This window comes from Macaca nemestrina, chromosome 5 (genome assembly GCF_043159975.1).
Source record: "Macaca nemestrina isolate mMacNem1 chromosome 5, mMacNem.hap1, whole genome shotgun sequence".
NCBI classification, from domain to species: Eukaryota; Metazoa; Chordata; class Mammalia; order Primates; family Cercopithecidae; genus Macaca; species Macaca nemestrina.
The window spans coordinates 153,258,850-153,280,101 of record NC_092129.1 but is presented as its reverse complement, the minus strand read 5'-3'; the positions used below and the strand labels follow the sequence as shown (position 1 = coordinate 153,280,101).

At 45.5% G+C, this 21,252-nt stretch overlaps 3 protein-coding genes across 14 annotated transcripts in view; 2 read left to right on the top strand and 1 right to left on the bottom strand.

Annotated features, from left to right (window-relative positions):
• LOC105498593 (tripartite motif containing 26) overlaps positions 1 to 385 on the bottom strand; it is a 151,177-nt gene extending 150,792 nt beyond the window's left edge. Inside the window, exon 1 of the mRNA XM_071097388.1 lies at positions 298 to 385. The gene's annotated coding sequence lies outside the window, so the exon portion shown is untranslated. The remainder of the gene's footprint in view (positions 1 to 297) is intronic.
• LOC105498596 (tripartite motif containing 39) lies at positions 142 to 17,982 on the top strand. Of its 11 annotated transcripts, none has more exons than XM_011770768.3 (8): positions 142 to 165; positions 2,846 to 2,999; positions 3,270 to 3,729; positions 4,771 to 4,866; positions 9,688 to 9,918; positions 14,170 to 14,192; positions 14,770 to 14,885; positions 15,963 to 17,982. In XM_011770768.3, exons 3-8 carry the CDS (start codon positions 3,277 to 3,279, stop codon positions 16,508 to 16,510), a joined length of 1,467 nt encoding a protein of 488 aa, XP_011769070.2. In that variant the 5' UTR covers positions 142 to 165; positions 2,846 to 2,999; positions 3,270 to 3,276; the 3' UTR covers positions 16,511 to 17,982. The 11 variants fall into 11 exon arrangements, with proteins under 11 accessions (XP_011769070.2, XP_011769071.2, XP_011769067.2 ...); XM_011770769.2 differs by lacking the exon at positions 142 to 165 and adding an exon at positions 333 to 833 and having other exon boundaries at positions 2,866 to 2,999; XM_011770765.3 differs by lacking the exon at positions 142 to 165 and adding an exon at positions 333 to 833.
• Positions 17,983 to 19,285: 1,303 nt separating this feature from the next.
• On the top strand, positions 19,286 to 21,049 carry LOC105498602 (ribonuclease P/MRP subunit p21). Of its 2 annotated transcripts, none has more exons than XM_011770773.2 (5): positions 19,286 to 19,444; positions 19,515 to 19,615; positions 19,708 to 19,790; positions 20,624 to 20,749; positions 20,905 to 21,049. In XM_011770773.2, exons 1-5 carry the CDS (start codon positions 19,388 to 19,390, stop codon positions 21,000 to 21,002), a joined length of 465 nt encoding a protein of 154 aa, XP_011769075.1. In that variant the 5' UTR covers positions 19,286 to 19,387; the 3' UTR covers positions 21,003 to 21,049. The 2 variants fall into 2 exon arrangements, with proteins under 2 accessions (XP_011769075.1, XP_070953493.1); XM_071097392.1 differs by having other exon boundaries at positions 20,624 to 20,754; positions 20,903 to 21,049.
• The last annotated feature ends 203 nt before the right edge of the window (positions 21,050 to 21,252 follow it).

The following is a 21,252-nucleotide window of genomic DNA, read 5'->3' as shown; positions in this document are numbered from 1 at the left end:
TGCAAAAGTCCGCAGTCCCTACACAAACACTATCTGCTCCTACGGAGAAACTCAAGTCACAGCCCCAGAAGAAAGAACAGGCCTGGGCTCTCACCCAGTTAACCAGCGTTTATCCAGCGCACGTGTTGCGGTCGGACCCCATGCGAAGGAGCTAAGGACACAAAGGTGAGCAGCAGAGTCGCGGTTCCAGCTCTCTCCCGGCTCCCACTCCAGCGGGGTAGGTAGATAATTTCGGTAAACTTCGCCAAGCAGGGGCAGGACAAAGAGTATTTGAAGTCTACCCGGGGGAGAACTTACCTAATCCTTGAATGTTAAAAGGCTAAAACTCCACCAGTCGGAAGTGACGTGCCAGCTGAGCCCCGCAGGTCCGCCACGTAATTGGCCGCCGCCACAGCTAGCCACCCTCTCCCCGGACTGGCCCGAAGAGAGGAAAAGTGTGGAAGTCCACAAGCCGCCCTCGCCCCGCCCTCTTCGTCGACTTTCAGCTGCACTGGGGAGCGGCGGCGCCTGGCCAGAGCCGGGGCCTGGAGCCTGGACGGGACAGCCTCGCCGGCCGGGGCGCCCGTCCAGCGCCCTGCGGGCCATGGGCTTCAGCGCTCGAGCACGCGCATGCGCGGGCCTCTATCTCCAGAGGATTCCTCGGGTCACCTGGACGCCAGCATCTCAGCCACCTGCCCCTCTGGGTCCCTTCTTGTCCTTGATTCCTCCTGCTGGTTCTCATCGCCAGCCCTCCTCCACCTCCTCCTTCCGCAGCCACCGCTAGACCCGGCCGCTGCCGCCTGCCGACACCCCAGCTTCCACTGACACGAGCCTCGGCGCGGCTTCCGCTTCCGGCGAGTATTGTGTGTCGCGCCGCGGGGCGGGGGCGAGGGGAGGAGGAAGGAGGGAGGCAGCGCTCCGGCGGCTCCGCGCCCCGCACTCCCGGACCCGAAGCCGGGAAGGTAGGTGCTGTCCCGCCGCCGCGCCCGAGCCTGGGGCCTGCCCCCGCCGGCCGGCTCCGCAAGTCGCGTCCCAGCGCCCCGCGACTGCGTCACCGGCCCCCCGCACGTAACCACAGCTGCCTCCGCCCGCCTCGGGCCCGGGCGGACGTTTTGCCGCCCCGGCGACGTCAGCGCGTCCGGCGTTGCTTGGCTACCCCGCCGTTCCCCCGTCCCGCTGCTGCTCACCTCCCCGGGTGAAACTCTGACGCAGTCACCGCGGGTCTCGGCTGCGTCATAGCGGCGGGCATCCCACCTTCACGTCACACCTCTTCCTCACCTGGACACGCATCCCTCCCTACCCTGCCAGCAACGACGTTTCCTCTTTCCCCTCTCCAATCCCCCTGCCCCAGATCTGGCGGAAGAAGATGGAGACGGGGGTGGGACAGAGTTGTGGACAACCTCTCAGGACAGGGTCGCAAGGTGGGACCCTGAACAGTGGTTGAAACAAAATGAGATCGTCCCTGAAGTTTGCCCTTCAGCTGAGACACAAGGAGTAGAGGGAGACGAAGGACTAACCCAGAGGCACTCAAGGTCTCACTATGACTGTAGTTTAGAGTCCTCTCCATTCTTCCCTAACCCTTTCCCCATTTCTTTCACCACTTCTTTGCCAGTCTAGATCTGTCCTGGTGCCTTACTGTGCATACAGTTCTACTCATCTCAGGTGAGGAGGCCACCTAATTTGTAAAAGACTGAGGAAGGGGTAGGGTCACCACAAGTCAAAGTTGGATTTCCACAGGTAGAGAGAAATCATCTGATTGAACTTCTCTCCTATTGCTGACAGAAAAAATTCAAGTCCAAAGAAGTTATCAGCTCCTACTCCAAACACATTTGTGTGTGCCAACAATATATACAGGAACAATTGTTGTTAACCTACCTCATTACATGGCCACTTATCTCTCAGCACATAGATTCACCAAATTTCCTTCCTTCCAGTAGGTCCCTAGAGAAGGATGGGGGTCAGGAGGAGAAAGGGTTATGGGGATAGATACATCAACTTACCCATGGCTAAAAGTATCGACGTTTTAAGATGGAGTGGGGGACCAGCGTTGTGTTTTATAAATCTCTCTTATGCATTTCCAATTCTTCTGAGGCTGCACTTGAGGGAGATCTCATTGCCTCTTTTCTGTCTCTTGATTCCCAACCACTCCAGAACCTATTAGTTGGAGACACAGTATGCCCAGGATGTTAGTTATCAATAGTTATATTGAAGGATTCCAGTCACTATAAATAGACTTGTTTCTTTACAAGAAGTTGTTGGCCTGAGCTCAGTAATGTACTATTTAATATAGTTGCCATAATTTATCAGTTTTCAGCAGTTCTGAGTGTCCAAATGAACACAATAGAAATGGAATGTTGCATGAAATATGTCATTCCAAGAAGAGAGCAGACTTCCTTTAGGCTAGTCTGATGGATAAAAGGAAGAATAATTTCAGATTTTCCTGGAAAGAGAAGGTTGCCTTTGCTTCATTCATTCCATTTGTTAGCCTTTAGAACACTGGTATCTAACCTTTTGAATGGGAGGACTCTTTTTACTTATCTGTGGTGGCTGATAAAACAAAAATTATGCATGGACCTTTTGTGGTGGCTGATAGAACAAAAGTTATGCATGGACTTCTTTTTTTTTTTAGCTTATCAGCTGTCATTAGTGTCAATGTATTTTATGTCTGGCCCAAGATACTTTTTTTTCCAATGGGCCCAGGGAAGCCAAAAGATTGTATACTGTGGTTTAGAAGAATGAGAGAACAGTGTCAGAGAATCAAGCTTAGACTCCAGTGGATTCATCATAAAGCCCTTATAACATTAAACTTTAAAATATGCTTAATTTAAGAAATGTTAATATTTTTATGACATTTTTTACTTCTCAGATTCCTTTCTTATCTATTAGAAACGTATGTCAAACGAGGATACAGTGGTCTGGAACTATTGGTTCTAAGATACAAGTGGAATGAACCTGGATCAGGAGAAGTATGCTGAGCTAGAGTTGAAGGAAGCTTCTCTTTCTAACAAGAGAAAGCAGAGGTAAGAGACAAGATAGATAAATTGGGGGTTGTGTGTCAGTTTACTAACAAGAAAAAAAGGTTAATGGCTGGGAGTCACAAGTTTTGGAAATGGAGAAACAAAGAGATTGAATTGATTGAAAGAGAAGATGGAGAATAACAAGATTGGGCAAATCTGGAGTTAGGACTTAACAGGGATAAATGTTGGGCCAGGGATGCAAAAAAAAAAAAAAAAAAAAAAAAACCTCCAATTAATATTTTTATTTTTTCTGTCCTCTTCCCCACTCCCAAGTTAAATTATGGCAGAGACAAGTCTGTTAGAGGCTGGGGCCTCTGCAGCCTCTACAGCTGCGGCTTTGGAGAACTTACAGGTGGAGGCAAGCTGCTCTGTGTGCCTGGAGTATCTGAAGGAACCTGTCATCATTGAGTGTGGGCACAACTTCTGCAAAGCTTGCATCACCCGCTGGTGGGAAGACCTAGAGAGGGACTTCCCTTGTCCTGTCTGTCGAAAGACATCCCGCTACCGCAGTCTCCGACCTAATCGGCAACTAGGCAGTATGGTGGAAATTGCCAAGCAGCTCCAGGCCGTCAAGCGGAAGATCCGGGATGAGAGCCTCTGCCCCCAACACCATGAGGCCCTCAGCCTTTTCTGTTATGAGGACCAGGAGGCTGTATGCTTAATCTGTGCAATTTCCCACACCCACCGGGCCCACACCGTTGTGCCACTGGATGACGCTACACAGGAGTACAAGGTGGGGAAGCAGACACATGATGTCAGTGTGGGTAAAAAAGGAGCAGTGGCAGAGGATGAAATACTCCCTAGGTAGAGATCTTAAGCTTCTACTACTCACTTTGTATTCTCAGAGCTGCATATGCAGGGGCACACAGTATGTGTGATCAGTTGTCCTCTAGCCTGAAAAAGAACAATGGTGAGAAGTGTCCTAAAATTTCTATCTGACTTTTGCAATACATATGAGTCTTTTGGGTGAATATTATGAGTCTTATGGGTGAATATTGGTATGTGTGGTCTTGGAAGGTATCATATTTTTCATAAATGAATGAAACCACATGGAAAAGATTAAACTTAGGAGGAACTGAAAAGTCTCATTTCTTCATTCTGCCTGCCTGCTCAGAATGCTCCTTGTTTTCACATTGGTTATTGGGCATAGGTAATATCACTTGAGACTGATACCTGCCAGACTAAGCTGAACCATTCTGTTGTTTGTAGCTTCTCCAGGTAATGGTTAACATGGCATATCATTTAACTTACTGCTGAGACACAGGAAAATGTTTGAATAAAGGGAACAGAGATTAATGTGTTAGCATTTTATCATATACTTTGCTTAATTATGTTACTCTTGAAAACAAGATTTCAGGTAACTTACAGTATAATAACCATGTTTTACAGTATAATGACCATGTTTTTATTTTAGGTGGATAGAGGTGGATGGGAGGACAGGTTTAAAGAAAAATATCAGGTTACAGAAGGTTGCTTTGATGGTAGTAGGCAGTTGTCTCAGTAAGAAAGTGGAAAGAGTTGAGAAAGGACACAGAGTTGGTGACAGCTATCTCAAATTCAGTAAGAGGACAGTTGGGTGAGCAGAGAAGGTGATGTGGACAGACTGTAGGAAATTGACATCCCAAATGACAGGCAAGGAAGGAAATCAGATCAAGAGGCAGTAAGATGGCTAGGAAGCAAATAAATGGTTTAAAACAAATGGTTTAATCTCTGAATGAGAAATGTACCAGTCAACCCCAAATGTCACCTCTCTCACTTCTTCCCTACCCCTCAGGAAAAACTGCAGAAGTGTCTGGAGCCCCTGGAACAGAAGCTGCAGGAGATCACTCGCTGCAAGTCCTCTGAGGAGAAGAAGCCTGGTGAGCTCAAGGTAAAGGCAGGCAATCCCATGTAGGCTGCTCTGAAGGGTATTTGTCTGTGAGGGTATTAACTATACACTATTTAATCCACCAGTTCCAATTCATTAGTAAAATGCAGTTCTTGGCCGGGCATGCTGGCTCACACCTGTAATCCCAGCAATTCTGGAGGCCAAGGTGGGCAGATTGCTTGAGCTCAGGAGTTTGAAACCACCCTGGGCAACATGATGAAACCCTGTCTTTACTAAAAACAAAAAATTAGCCGGGCCTGGTGGCACGTACCTGTGTACAGGTCCCAGCTACTTGGGCGGCTGAGGCAGGAAAATTGCTTGAACCTGGGAGGTGGAGGTTGCAGTGAGCCGAGATCGTACCATTGCACTCCAGCCTGGGCAACAGAGCAAGATTCTGTCTCAAAAAAGAAAGAAAGAAAGAACAATGTAGTTCTCTCAAAAATTATGGTATTTTATTAGGCTTGATTGTCATTAAACATTGTACTTAAATTACTTGTCATGAATTAAGTATTAAGAGGGATTTAAGAGATGAAGAACAGACAGAATATCTTACATCTGGTGAGCTGAGAGAGTTCGTGCCTCTTGGTCTCCTTTTTTTGTTAAAGCAGCAAAGGAGGCTTTCTGCTGAGAAGGCAGGGATGGGAGTTTCTTAGAGGACTTGAAGAGAGGAGAATGTGGAAGATTCACTGGGGAGAAAGGGAAAAGGAGCTGACCAAGAGTCTCAGAAGAACTATCCAATGACATTAGGACCACATTCTTAAAACTCAAGTAAGCTTAAGTATGCTAAATGATGTTGGTCCTAGAATGTTCTTCCCCTCCCCATCCTCCACCATAGGATCCTATTCATCTCTCAGACGGGATGAAAGCCACTTCCTATGCAGCCTTTCCTGACCCTTCAGAAATTAACGTTCTTAATTTTCATACAATTTTGCACCTCTTTTATAGCATTGCCTTATTTTTAGCATGGTATTTTGGTGTCTTGTCTTTCTTCTGTTGAACAGTGAACAATTATCATTTGTAGCAAAAATAACTAGAATTGAGTCCTATGCATTAATTCATTAGATATCCATGACATAGGGTTGTTAGGGTCTTGAAGTTCAGGCCAAATTGGGATAAGTGAGACATAGAAAAGCTACGAGAAAGAGACAGAAGGAACTCCTGAGGCCATCTTTAGTAAGATGTAGGAGTAAACTTAGATATTCTTTAAGGTAGGTATTATTACCTTCAGCTTACACAGAAGGAAATGGACCTTGAGTAAGTGACTAGTCCAAGATCATGAAGCCAGTAAGTGGCAAAACCAGGAATGCTAGTTCTTCGTGAATCAGTAAATATTTGTTAAGCTCCTGGTTTAGGCCAAACCCTGTATTTGACACTGGGGAACAATGATGAGCCAAAACACAGTTCCTGCCCTCCTTGAGCTTAAAGTTAAGTGGAGAAAATTAGTAATGGCACAAAATGCACAGGTGCAAGTTCATAAGAAGACAACATCGAAATTTGGCCTCCTTAAAGGTTTCCCAAAGAATGATGAGTTTTTAAGAGTTGACGTAGGGGGCCGGGCGCGGTGGCTCAAGCCTGTAATCCCAGCACTTTGGGAGGCCGAGACGGGCGGATCACGAGGTCAGGAGATCGAGACCATCCTGGCTAACACGGTGAAACCCTGTCTCTACTAAAAAATACAAAAAAAAAAAAACTAGCCGGGCGAGGTGGCGGGTGCCTGTAGTCCCGGCTACTCGGGAGGCTGAGGCAGGAGAATGGCGGGAACCCGGGAGGCGGAGCTTGCAGTGAGCTGAGATCCGGCCACAGCACTCCAGCCTGGGTGACAGAGCGAGACTCCGTCTCAAAAAAAAAAAAAAAAGAGTTGACGTAGGGATCACCAGAAGCTAAATACAAGTTTTGATTCATAGAAACATGAATTTTTAAATGAATGACAACATTTCATCAGAAAGCAAGTATTATTACCTTAGTGCCTTACCCATTTTAGTAAAGTAAGCATTTGAAATTTTTAAAATTTGAACCAATTTTGGTTACAAATGTGAACTTTTAGTTTTTTGTTCTTTTAGAGGCCTTCTGAGAAATCTAAAAATATGAAAATGGTGCTTATTGCTAGTCATTAGCTTTCTTCTTCATGTTGGTCATCTTCTTGAAGGTAAAGAATAGAGATGGAAATATACTTTTTTAAAACCTTCTAAATGCTTAAACAGAAATGTCATGTTTTTTTTAAAATTGTAAATTGTCATGTCAGTGATCTCCAAAACTACCACCAACATTCCTCTTGTGACCATTTGAATTCTCCCTCCTTCTCCCTCATCAGACTCAATGCCCCTTTTAAAAATAATTTGTAATTATGCTGAACTGAAAATTGCAGGTAAAATAACCTATGTGCATAATTTTAAATTTTAAAGAGTCTATCATGTCCAAATGTAATGAAACATAATTGATGATAAAATGTGGTATGTAATATTTGGGCATGACTACCCTGAAAGACTTTACAGTATAGCTGGTTATATGCTTGCACCTATATGTGTCATTATCAGCAACATATAAATACAAATTCAGACTGAGATGGATGTGTGCCAATGTGATTGAAACACTAAGTAGCTTAGCTCTTGGTGATATGATTTTTCATAATAATAACTTTTGGTAAAGTTCTAAGTATAACAGAATATAATCTTGTGTTTTATTTAGCTATTGCTGAAAAATTTATGTATGGTAAAACCATGTAAGAATTACTCTGTGTTTATACTACATAAAATGATATTCAAGCCCAGGCCTATGTTTTTGAATACCCAGCAGAACATTAGAAAATGTTGCAGGTCAGTTCACTATGCCGGATTTTCATTGGAGGAGTGCTAGCGTCATTGTCAGGAACTTCCCCAACTATGGAAAACAAGAAGATGTGCCCATTTCCAGAATATCCTCAGAGGGTGATAACACCTTCATTAAGAACCACTGCCCTAAAATATAGAGTGAAAAAAAGAGAAGAGATTACTGGTTTATAAGAGGAAGAGCCTTTTTGCTTCCTATTTATCACAGTCATGAATGTTAAACTTGCACCCCTACCTAAACAAACACACATGCATACACACACACACACACACACACACACACACACACACACAGGCTGTGTTTTATTGAGGGCAAATGTGAGAATATGTTTTGTTCAGATGTACACTGAGAAGGCAGTGGTGGAAAGTGAAGTAGCAAGTGGCCCTAAACTAGAAGAGCTGGTCAGCTTCTGCCAGGAACTAGCTTGAATCCACAAATGCCACGCTTGTCAGGCCCATCCTGGCTTTGCGTCCCCACCCTCTCTTCACCCTCAGGCCTGCCTTTCGTTCCCTATCCACTTCCTTCTAGAGTCCCAGTCTCTGCTTCTCACTTTGCTTCACCATCAGTCACATGATGCTTGGGGAATTCTTTCTTTAGGGAGATCACTATTTGTTGTAGTGTAGATGCAGAAGAGAGAATGTACTGATAATTCTCAGAAAGTGTTATGGCTGGTGTTTGAATCCTGTATTACCAAATTTCAGAAATGTTAGAGGCTCAATGTTAGAGTCTATGTGCTGGCTTAGAGAAAGCATGTTTCAAATTTCAAGAAACTAAATTACTAACAAACTTCTGTAACCTGTTCCTGGGGTAGGAATTGCCAATTCTCTGAAGTGACTTGAAACAATTTAACAAGTTCAGCCCTGAAATCTACATATGTATATTTTATAATAACCCATAGAATTCTTACTGATTCTTGTATTTTCACAGTTCTCTGGTTTTTATCTGGTGGATGTGTTGCAATATGCAAAAGATGACAATCTTATTTTTAACTTTTTAGTATTTGTACTTTCCTTTTCGTTTCATTGTTTTTCATGTTTGTTTTGAGACAGAATCTCACCCAGGCTGGAGTGCAGTAGTAATCACAGCACACTAACTCAAACTCCAGGGTTCCAGCCATCCATCCTCTTGTCTCAGCTTTTTGAGTGGCTAGGACTGCAGATGTGCATTGCCACGCCCGACTAATTTTTTTTTTCTTTTTAGTTGAAACAAGGTCTCACTGTTTTCTAGGTTGGTCTTGGACTCTTGGCCTCAAGTGATCCCCTCACCTGGGCCTCCTAAGCACTAAGCTTACAGGCATGAGCCACCATGCTCAGCCTGTACTTTCCTTTTCTCGACCGATTGAATTAACTAGAACTTTACAGTTGATAATAACACAGATATCTCTGATATCTGTAATAGTGCATGTCATCATATTATTGAGTTTTTTATCTTAAGTTAAAAAAAAAAAAAAAATATATATATATATATATATGTCCCCAGTGGTCTTCACTACCAAGTCATCAGTAGGGGAGTGATAGTGATGGAGCCATTCTTTACAGAAGGAAATTCCAGTGGAATAAAACATGAGTGTTCTGTTAAACCATTTTCTCTCATTTTCTTTCTTCCTTTCTGTCTGTCCGTCTTTCTGTCTTGTCATTCTTGTCTTTCTTGTCTTTGTCTTTCTTGTCTTCCCTGTCTTGTTAAACCATTTTCTCTCATTTTCTTTCTTTCTTTCTTTTTTCTTTCTTTCTTTCTGTCTTTCTGTCTGTCTTTCTGTCTTGTCTATTTTTTGTAGAGTTGGGGTTTCACCATGTTGCCTAGGCTGGTCTCGAACTCCTGATCCCAAGCAATCCACCTCCCTTAGCCTGGAATTACAGGCATGCGTCACCACACCCAGCCTTTGTTAAACCATTTTCGGTGAAACTGGAAGTCTGTGTTAATTCATACATATGGTGGGTGAGAGAAAGGCTTCCTTATACCACACTGACCCTGCTGATATAACATCTTCCCTCTTCTCAGAGACTAGTGGAAAGTCGCCGACAGCAGATCTTAAGGGAGTTTGAAGAGCTTCACAGGCGGCTGGATGAAGAGCAGCAGGTGTTGCTTTCACGACTAGAAGAAGAGGAACAGGACATTCTGCAGCGACTCCGAGAAAATGCTGCCCACCTTGGGGACAAGCGCCGGGACCTGGCCCACTTGGCTGCAGAGGTGGAGGGCAAGTGCTTACAGTCGGGCTTCGAGATGCTTAAGGTTCGACCTTTGCCCCTGCATAGCCCCTCAGGCCGAGTGCAGTGTAGCTTTGCATAGGCTGTTTTGTCAGCCTGGGATACTCATTCTTCTGCTCTGCTTCCCTAAATCCCGTTCTTTCTGCCAGGTGTACTTAAAGGGTCTTTGGTACAGAAAAGCTGATCTGATTTCTCCCATCCCCTTCTAATCATTTTTGTGTTCTTATCTCTTGTCAGCAATTATGTGCTTAATCTGTTCCAAAGAAAAGATTCATTCTTTTGAAAAGAGGGAAGTCTAGCCTGAGTTAGTGAAAAACTATGCATTAAAAATTTTGTAAATGCAGTTACCATTACTTTTAAGTCCTGAAATTTGATTTATGTACTGCTGAAAAAGAAACATAGTTTAAAGGATACAGGCATGCCTCAGAGATATTGTGGGTTCAGTTCCAGACCACTTCAATAAAGCGAGTATCTTGATAAAGCAAGTCACATTAATTTGTTGGGTTTCCTAGTGGAATAATAATCTTTTTGCTGGTGGAAGGTCTTGTATCAATATTGACTGATCAAGGTGGTGGTTGCTGAAGATTGGGGCGACTGTGACAATTTCTTAAGACAACAACGAAGTTTACTTTCGACTCTTCCTTTTATGAAAGATATCTCTGAGCATGTGATGCTGTTTAATAGCGTTTTACTCACAGTAGAACTTCTTTGAAAATCTTTGAAAACCCACATTTGTAGTTACTTACACCACTGAAGTTTTGAACCCCTAAAAGTCATCCATAAGGGTTGGAATAGACTTCTTCTAAATGCCTGTTAATATTGATATTTTGGCTTCTTTTCACAAATCACGAATGTTCTTAATGGCAACTAGAATGGTGAATCCTTACCAGAAAGCCTTCATTTTACTTTGCCCAGTTCTATCAGAAAAATCACTATTTATAGAAGCTTTATGAAATATATTTATTAAGTAAGACTTGAAAGTCAAAATTACTTCTTGATCCATGGACTGCCAATTGGATGTTGTATTAGCAGACATGAAAACAACTTGAGTGTCATTTTACATCTCTATCAGAACTTTTGGGTGATCAAGTGCCTTGTCAATGAGCAGTAATATTTTGAAAGGAATCTTTTTTCTGAGCATTAGGTCTCAACTTAAAATTTTCAGTGAAGGGTTGAACACAGTGGCTTATCCCTGTAATCCTAGCACTTTGGTAGACCAAGGCAGGTGGATTGCCTGAGGTCAGGAGTTTGAGACCAGCCTGGCCAACATGGTGAAACCCCATCTCTACTAAAAATACAAAAATTAGTTGGGCATGGTGGCGGGCGCCTGTAATCCCAGCTACTTGGGAGACTGAGGCAGGAGAATCACTTGAACCCGAGAGGCGGAGGTTGCAGTGAGCTAAGATCATGCCATTGCACTCCCGCCTGGGTGACAAGAGTGAAACTCCATCCCCCAAAAAAAAATTTCAGTAAAGGCTAGGCACAGTGGCTCACATCTGTAGTCCTAGCACTCTGGGAGGTCGAGCCAGGAGGATTGCTTAAGGCCAGGAATTCGAGACCAGTCTGGGCAATATAGCAGGACCCCATCTGTACAAAAAGTAATTTTTTTAAATTTAAAACATTCAGTATACCATGCTGTAAACAGGCTTTGTTGTTCCATTTCTAGAGCACAGGGAAAGTAGATTTAGCATAATTCTTTTTTTTTTTTTTTTTTGAGACGGAGTGTTGCTCTGTTGCCCAGGCTGGAGTACAGTGGCCAGATCTCAGCTCACTGCAAGCTCCGCCTCCCGGGTTCACGCCATTCTCCTGCCTCAGCCTCCCAAGTAGCTGGGACTACAGGCGCCTGCCACCGCATCTGGTTAATTTTTTGTATTTTTAGTGAAGACTGGGTTTCACCATGTTAGCCAGGATGGTCTCGATCTCCTGACCTCGTGATCCACCCGTCTCGGCCTCCCAAAGTGCTGGGATTACAGGCTTGAGCCATCGCACCCGGCCAGCATAATTCTTAAGAGTCTTAGGATTTTTGAAATGGTAAGTGAGCACTGGTTTCAACTTAAACTCACCAGCTGCCCTTGCTTCTAATAAGAGAGTCATCCTGTCCTTTAAAGCTTTGAAGCCAGACATTGACTTCTCTCTAACTGTGAAAGCCCTGGATAGCACCTCCTTCAATAGAAGGCTGTTTTGTTTACATTGAAAATGTGTTGTTTAGTGTAGCCACCTTCATCAATAATCTTGGCAAGATCTTCTGGATAACTTGCTGCAGCTTCTGCATCAGCACTTGCTGCTTCTCCTTGCACATTTTTGTTACAGAGATGGCTTCTTTTCTTGAACCTTTTGCCTTCAAACTAATACCTAACTTTAAACTTTTCTTCTGCAGCTTCCTTACCTCTCTCAGCTTTCATAGAACTGAAGAGAGTTAGAGCCTTGCTGTGGATTGGGCTTTGGCTTAAGAGAATCATGTGATCTTATATCCAGATCACTAAAATTTTCTCCATCTCAGCAATAAAGCTGTTTCACTTTATCATCATTCATGTGTTCACTGGAGTAGCACTTTTAAGTTTCTTCAGTAACTTTTCCTTAGCATTCACAGCCTGGCTTGCTGTTTGGCACAATAGGCCTAGCTTTTAGCCCATCTTGGCTTTCAATGTGCCTTTCTCACTAAGCTTAAACATTTCTAGGTTTTGATTTAAAGTGAGAGACATGTGACTCTTCTTTCACTTGAACACTTAGAGGCCATTGCAGGATTATTAATTGATATAATTTTAATATTGTTGTGTGTGTCTCAGGGAATAGGGAGGCCAGGGGAGATGGAGAAAGATGAGGGAATGGCTGGTAGTGGATCAGTTAGAACACATAAAATATCATATTTATCAATTAAGTTGTTTGTCTTATATGGATGCAGTTCACAGTGCCCCAAAACGATTACAATAGTAACATCAAAGATCACTGATCAAGATCATACTAGATATAATAATGAAAAAGTGTGAAATATTGTGGGAATTACCAAAATGTGACACAGAGACACGAAGTGAGCACATGCTGTTGGAAAACATGGTGCCAGTAGACTTGCTCAACACAGGTTGCCACAAACCATCTAGCTGAAAAACACTCATTGTCAACAAAACACAATAAAATGAAGTGCAATAAAATGAGGTATGCCTGAAATTATGTTTAAATAATATATTGCTTTTGTTATGTATATATCAATAATACCTCTAAAATATTTGAAATACTTTGTTCTCTTCAGTAAATGAATGGTGTTAGCAAAACTGTAGGGAACATATTTTTTATCTTAGAGATTAGATTACCAGCATTTGACAGTGAGGCTTCATTGTACACTTATTTTTGTGTTACGTATTGCTTGGTGTTTGTTCCTGTGTCCTTTCATGTATGTGTGTTCTGCCTTCCACATTAAACTGGGAAATCCTTGTGGGACAGAGATTTGTCTTCTTTGTCTTCTGGATCCCAAATATTCACAAATCAGTATTAGCACACAGTTATTAATGTGTTTATTCTTCCTTTTTTTTTCTTTTTTTTGAGATGGAGTCTTGCTCTGTTGCTCAGGCTGGAGTGCAGTGGTGCGATCTTGGCTCACTGCAACCTTTGCCTCCCGGGTTCAAGCAATTCTTCTGCCTCAGCCTCCCGAGTAACTGGGATTACAGGCACACACCCCCACACCCAGCCAATTTTGTATTTTTAGTAGAGACAGGGTTTCACCATGTTCGCCAGGCTGGTCTTAAACTCCTGATCTCAAGTGATCCACCCGCCTTGGCCTCCCAAAGTGCTCGGATTGCAGGCGTGAGCTACTGTGCCTGGCTAGTTATTAATGTTTATTAACCAATGCAAGACAGGGAATACCAAACCGTAACAGGGATGTGTGATTTGTTCCAATGCCACCAGTCTGGAACTCTATACTGATCCTCAAGGAGACTGAGATATGTGGTTGGTACTTGGGGGACCAGAGTAAAGAACTGACACAATCCCTGTCCCTGGTAGGGAGCTCCCAGCATCCTTGAGGAGCAAAGACAAGCATAAAAGAAATCATTTGGAAGTGATATAAATGACCAGGCTTCATGATGACCGAAAGTTGAAAGTAGGGATTAGGTTGGGAGAAGTGCCCTCAGGTCCCCCTGGAGCTCTTCTTGCATTGCGTGACCCTCAGTTTATCCTATGCCTGTTTCATAGCTGTGGAACTTTTGGGAGGAGGGGGAACCTTTTGCCTTCAGGACCACTGAATACCAGGACCAATACTGCTTTCTTTTCTCCTTCCTTCTAGGATGTCAAAAGTACCCTGGAAAAGTAAGTGATTGTTGTATCTCTTTGAGTGAGTTAGGTCTTGGCTTAGAGAGGAGGGGTACAGTCAGGAGTTTGGGTTGGGGGTAAGGTTGGGAAAGTCATGTAGTGTCTGAGCAGAGTATGGGAGAATGTTCATTGTGCCCATGATGCCAGGTAGAGAACAAATTATTGGGAAGAATAATCCCTTTTCCCCTTTGAACATCAGGACTTCTTGAGAAGGAGAATGATAAGGCAGAACCAGATTCTACTTGTGCCAGTGGATGGAATTATGTCCGAACAAGATGGAAGGAGGAAGGGGTTGGGAGAACAGGGAGGGCAATCATCCATTTGCATGAAATATAGGAATATTCCTAGAAAGTTCAGAGGCTCACTCTCAAAATGAGGATCTGTCCACGGGATCATAAGGCTCTCCTTGGATTAGTAAAAGAAAGCAACAGGTGAGCTCTTCAGGGAGGAGGAAGAAAGTGGAAAGATGGAGAATTTTCATTTCTCCCTAAAGATGTTAACATCTGAATAGTCACTTGGCTGGAGCTTCTCCCTAACTCTGCCCTTTCTTCCCCTATCTCCCTATCCCTCCTAGATGTGAGAAGGTGAAGACCATGGAGGTGACTTCAGTATCCATAGAGCTGGAAAAGAACTTCAGCAATTTCCCCCGACAGTACTTTGCCCTAAGGAAAATCCTTAAACAGCTAATTGGTGAGTTGTTCCCAAAAGGAAACTAGAAGGAACCACTAGAGAGAAGAAAGCTTTTAGGTCCTGCCTTATATGGGTTTCAGTTATCCCATCTCTCACTTTTCTTACTCCCACCCACACCTACCCCTTTTATCTGGCTTTTAGTCTCACCCTGAGTCACAGAACTTGGAGTGAGAGGAAGCCTTAAGTGTTACCTACTCTTAGGTGCATACTTTTTCAAGGCCCAGAAAGGTTAAATAATTTGCCAAAGATTGGGTAGAGTGATTATATAATTTACCATGTAAACTTGCATAACCTTGAATGGCCGGGCGCGGTGGCTCACATCTGTAATCCCAGCACTTTGGGAGGCCAAGACTGGTGGATCACTTGAGGTCAGGAGTTTGAGATCAGCCTGGCCAACATGGTGAAACCCCATCTCTACTAAAAATATAAAAATTAGCCAGATGTGGTAGTGGGCGCCTGTAATCCCAACTCCTCTGGAGGCTAAGGCAGGAGAACTGCTTGAACCTCGGAAGCAGAGGTTGCAGTGAGCTGAGATCGCACCACTGCACTCCAGACTAGAGGATAGAGTGAGACTCCATCTCAAAAAAAAAAAAGGAAAGAAAGAAACTGAAAGGGAGTGTCATTATATTAATGTGAATATGCAGGGATAAATAGTCATAAACCAGGCCAGTGACACATGGTCACCCTATCCCTAGACCATATGCTGTCTTGCTCTGCATCCTTCTTAACACTTTCCGTTTTTTCTGCCTCTCAGACTACACCTTGTACTTCTCTATGTAGTTAGATAAATGATAATGTCAGAGGGAGATGAAGAGAGGACCAGGCGGGAACCTACATTACCAGCCACTGCAGACTCAAGAGATTATTATCTGTTTACTTTAGGGTCAGTGTGAGAAGTGAGCCATTGCTTTCTCCCCTCCCTTAGGTGACACCATGGATTGAGAAAGTTAACCAAACCGTGTTGTTCTGGGGACCTTTAAGGGACCAGGCTCTGTAAAGGCAGGCTGGAAGAGTGAGGCAGGGGCATTTAGCTATTCCCATCCTCATCTAGCTCCCCACTCTGGCTTCTCCCGCCAGCGGATGTGACCCTGGACCCTGAGACAGCTCATCCTAACCTAGTCCTGTCGGAGGATCGTAAGAGCGTCAAGTTCGTGGAGACAAGACTCCGGGATCTCCCTGACACACCAAGGCGTTTCACCTTCTACCCTTGCGTCCTGGCTACTGAGGGTTTCACCTCAGGTCGACACTACTGGGAGGTGGAGGTGGGCGACAAGACCCACTGGGCAGTGGGTGTATGCCGGGACTCCGTGAGCCGAAAGGGCGAGTTGACTCCACTCCCTGAGACTGGCTACTGGCGGGTGCGGCTATGGAATGGGGACAAATATGCGGCCACCACCACACCTTTTACCCCTTTGCACATCAAAGTGAAACCCAAGCGGGTAGGCATATTCCTAGACTATGAGGCCGGCACACTGTCTTTCTACAATGTCACAGACCGCTCTCATATCTACACCTTCACTGATACTTTTACTGAGAAACTTTGGCCCCTCTTCTACCCAGGCATCCGGGCTGGACGGAAGAATGCTGCACCACTTACCATCAGGCCCCCAACAGATTGGGAGTGACAGGTTGGGATGTGGGAATAATTGGGGTGAGGCAGGGTCAAGTGCTACGGGCCTCCTTCCTGTGTCCTGCTGGAACGTCTTCGTGTTCACCTGGTTCCAGTCCTGAATCATCGTGGAGAAACACCTCGGTTTCTAGGATGGTTTTGTGTGGAGGGGGAGGTAGGACTGGGCTGGATGAGACAGCACAGCTGTGACTCCCTCCTAACTGTCAGGGTGGGGAGCTGGTTCCCAGAGGATTGTCTACCCTGAAGTCCATCAGGTTTTCTGTTGCACAAGGACGGGTTGGAAAGGAAGGAGAGGCTTTTCCAGAAACAAAATCTGTGAGGGTCTGACTTGCTCAAACCAGAGGAGGAAACAGAAACCCCTGCACATCTTTTTAGGGAGTTCTTTGACCCAGGATAGTCTTGCTTCTTGAGGTAGATCACAGGGGTCTGTGTACCTCTAAATTCAAGAAAGATGAATGACAGATGCTCTCATGGGTCTAGATGTTGAGGAGTTTTTCTGAGGGCAGAGATTGGACATCAACAAGGCTAGAAGGAAGATCAGGGAAGTGGGCTAAAGGAACAGATTCCTAGAGATTAATGAAGGGGAGGGAGGTTTCTTTGGTCTTCTATTTTAAAGGTAAGATTGCCATTATGGGTAGGATTGACCAGAGGTAGGAATGTGGGGAGAAGGAAAGGTTGAAAGGAAAGCAGAGAACCCAGGTCCCTGCCTCAGCCTTCAGCAGAGTTGGCTTATTGCTTGCCTCTTTATACCAATAAGTCAGTCACTTTGCTCCTCTCCAGGGGCAAGGTGGAAGAGATCCTGCAAGACACATCTATCCTCTCACGGTGTTCCCAAGGGAACTTGGAAAGGAGAGTCAGGTATTAGAGGAAAGAGAAGGGTATTTGTATCCAAAGCCCTGGCCTTAAAGAATGTTACTAAGTAGCTACCCCCAAATTGTCAGCCTTGTTACCTGGCCAAGGTGTCCAAGCCAGAAAGGAAGAAAGGTAGTGGAGTCCTTCTCACTCTAAGACAGTGGGAGAGGGTGGTATATAGGGAAGGGCCCGATAGGCAACTTCCTTTGGCCTGTGTGCATCTGGCCTGGAACTGGTGTTAACAAAAGCCAGGTTTTTGCTTGTTTGTTGCCATCCCTCACCCTTTGCCATTTCCCTTTTCAGAGAATGTAAATGATTTTCATGTTAGGCCAAAATAAACAACTTATAGGGTACATATGTTGTCATAAAAGGTAAAAGTGATGCATGCCAAACCAAACTAAACCAATTTGGATTATCTGCTGTTCGGGTAATCTTCACAGAAATGACTGAGAGAAGAATCTGCAGTTTATTGAGGGCATTTCAGTTCCTCCTACCACCTCAACAGGACTTTGTCCAGACTCTCCTCCTCTTACCTTTGTGCCTTGACTGTGGTTCTTTGTGGCAAGATACTTTGGTTGGTTAAAATAATATGGAACAAAGGATCCACTGAAGTGATCTCTGTGTTGTGTGGTCATTTGGTGACAACTTTGTATTGATGTGTAAGAATCACTGGGTGTTCACATGCATGTTCCTGGGTCTCACCCTTAGTGGTTAGTCAAGGTCTGGGTGGGCCTGGGCATCTACATTTTATTTATGAGACAGAGTCTCACTCTGCCACCCAGGCTGGAGTACAGTGGTGTGATCTCAGCTTACTGCAACCTCCGCCTCCCAGGTTCAAGCGATTCTCCTGTCTCAGCCTCCAGAGTAGCTGGGACTATAGGCATGCAGTACCACACCCGGCTAATTTTAGTAGAGACAGGGTTTTGCTATGTTGGCCAGACTGGTCTCGAACCCCTGAACTCAAGTAATCTGCCTGCCTCCACCACCCAAAGTGCTGGGATTACAGGTGTGAGCCACTGCACCCAGCCTACATCTACATTTTAAACACACCTCTCTCATTTGAGTCTGAGGACCCTTGTGAAACTAGTTCCAGAGGAGGTTTCAGCCTGTCCTTCCTCCCAGCTGGAGCCCTGCTTGTCTGCCCCCGCCTGGCACCAGGTCTGAGAGTGGAGAGAAGTCTTACCCTCTCCTGACTTACGCTGCCCTCCCCATCTCAGGGTTCATTCATCTTCTCCAATTCACGTCCCTCTGCTTCTCACTTCAGTAACTGATAGTCACTGTGAGTCACAGGACACCAGACAGAAGAAATGGAAGATAGAAGAGGTCAGAGGGAGGGGTGTGAGGTGAAGTTTCAGCGACAGGGGATGCTGTTGACAGATTTCTGTGCTGTACCTAAGCCTAGGAGTTAGAAACCATTCACTCAGAAAGTGAAGATCACCTACTGTGTGTCCAGCACTGCATAACAGGAAGTGTTTCTTTGGTAGGTGGAATAGTAGGAGTAAACTGCTTTCTGAGGATCAGGAGTCCTTTTCCCTCCCTCCAGCACCCTTATGATCCTTCCCACTTTCACCCCCACTGGCACCAGTGCTTTTTTTTAAATGTATTACCTCTGTGCTGTCCCTCTGTAGATCTTACAGGCATCTGCCTCTGACTTCAGGAGAGTAGAGCAGAAGCTCTAGCTGGGTATAAATTGCACATAACCATCTCCCTTACCTAGCTACATAAAGAGACCAGCCTTCTGTCCTGAAAATGTCTAGCCGATATAAGATCCTCACCTGCTGCACTAGGTCTCTACGTGATATAATTGGTCATGAGCTTGAGGAAGACAAAAGCACTGAAAACTCATAAAGGGACCCTGGGCATGGATTGCTGGGGATGGATTTCGGAACAGATAAGTCTGTGAGGCCTAGGGGAGGCGCCCGAGGGCGCGGGGACTACGCTTCCCAGGAGGCCTCGCGCGGACGCCCGGGCGGGGCTGTGCAAGGGGCGAGTCTGCGGGCGGCCCTGGAGCGCGGCGCTGATGGCGGGGCCGGTGAAGGACCGCGAGGCCTTCCAGAGGCTCAACTTCCTGTACCAGGTGAGTCTGCGACAAGCGCCCCAAAGGGGACGATGCTTGGCGCCCCAGAGTGACCGCTTCCCTCCCGCAGGCCGCCCATTGTGTCCTTGCCCAGGACCCCGAGAACCAGGCGCTAGCGAGGTTTTACTGCCACACTGAGAGGACCATCGCGAAGCGGCTCGTTCTCCGGCGGTGAGACATTCACGGGGTCGGCGGCGGGCGGGACGCGGGAGGAACGCGAGAGGGAGCGCGGACGCCGGACCACTGTCCTCCTCCGCCCCCAGGGACCCCTCGGTGAAGAGGACTCTCTGTCGAGGCTGCTCTTCCCTCCTCGTCCCGGGCCTCACCTGCACCCAGCGCCAGAGACGTGAGTGCTCCAGCCGAGGTGGACGATTGCGGAGCATTGGGGGCGGGGCGGGGGGAGAGGGCCCACTGGAGGTCAACAGCGCCTTTCTCGCTCTTGATGGATGTTGGGTGTGGGATTCGCAGGAGTCTTCCTTCTTCGGGTTTGAATTAAGTTGCTAACTCCACTTGCACAAAGTAGGATTTGGGCTTGGCTTTTTTTCTTTCCAATGTGGGCAGTAGAGAATAGCTGTTACTTTAAGAGGCCTCCCCACCCATGCACAATAATAGATGTTATTTGGCTTTGTGGAGGACATGATTCCCATCACCATTCATTTATTAAGCAAATACTTACTTTCTAAAATGTGTCAGGTACTGTGCTAGATTCATTATTCTCATTGAAATTATGGATTGATGGGACAGATTAAGAAACAAAATGGTGTAGAAAAAAATTAACTGGGGGAGTAGATTGCTCACTTACTCATGCCAGTGGTGAAGTTCATGATAAGCAAAGGGAGTGAGAGATGGAAATTCTAGGCATGTGTGAAGACTCTGAGACAAGAGAGCTTGTGGTGCTGTCAAGGAAATGAGAGTTCAGGAGGCTGGAGGGCAAGACATGAGACTGGAGAGGGGAACAGGCCAGTTCTTGAAGTCTAGTTAAGGAGTTTGAACTTTATCTTAAAGAGTTCCAGGAAATCGATGGAGCTTATGCCAGGGCCTGACACCATCAAATGTGCATCCAAATTAGGGGTGTGGTGGGGCAGCGGGGATACCTACTGAAAAACACTGGAGGCAAAACTGGCAGCAAGAGACCGTTACTTCTGAACCTGGACACGCTTTTTCCCATGTTCACCCTAGGCTGCAGGGGACAGCGCTGGACAGTACAGACCTGCCTAACATGCCAGCGCAGCCAACGCTTCCTCAATGATCCCGGGCATTTACTCTGGGGAGACCGGCCTGAGGCCCAGCTCGGGAACCAAGCAGGTGAGAGATAAGGGAAAAAATGGAAGACACCTCAGAGGATCGGGACAATGGAGAACATAGAGTGAAGAGGACCCATGGACAGGTTCTGGGTTGGTGTGAGAGGTACCACAGTCAGAAAACTAATTCCGCTCCTCTGATTCTGCTCATTTACCCAGATTCCAAACCACTACAGCCCTTGCCAAACACAGCACACTCCATTTCAGACCACCTTCCTGAGGAGAAAATGCAGATTCAGGGTTCCAGTGACCAGTGATGGATTCACCTAGTCTCCCAAATAAAGTTAACTTGTTTTACATTCCATGATTCTCTTCTGTGGGTACTTCAACTCTTAATTCCCTTTTCTTCTGTTTCTGTCTGTGTTTCTTGGTCACCTTTGTAATCCCACCATGCGGGGAGATCATGATTTCCATAGACCACTTGGCCTCACTCAGCAGCTCGCATTTCCAAGGCCATGCCCCCAGTTCCCTATCCATGTCCTGAGCCACCTTAGGGCAGTCCATGTT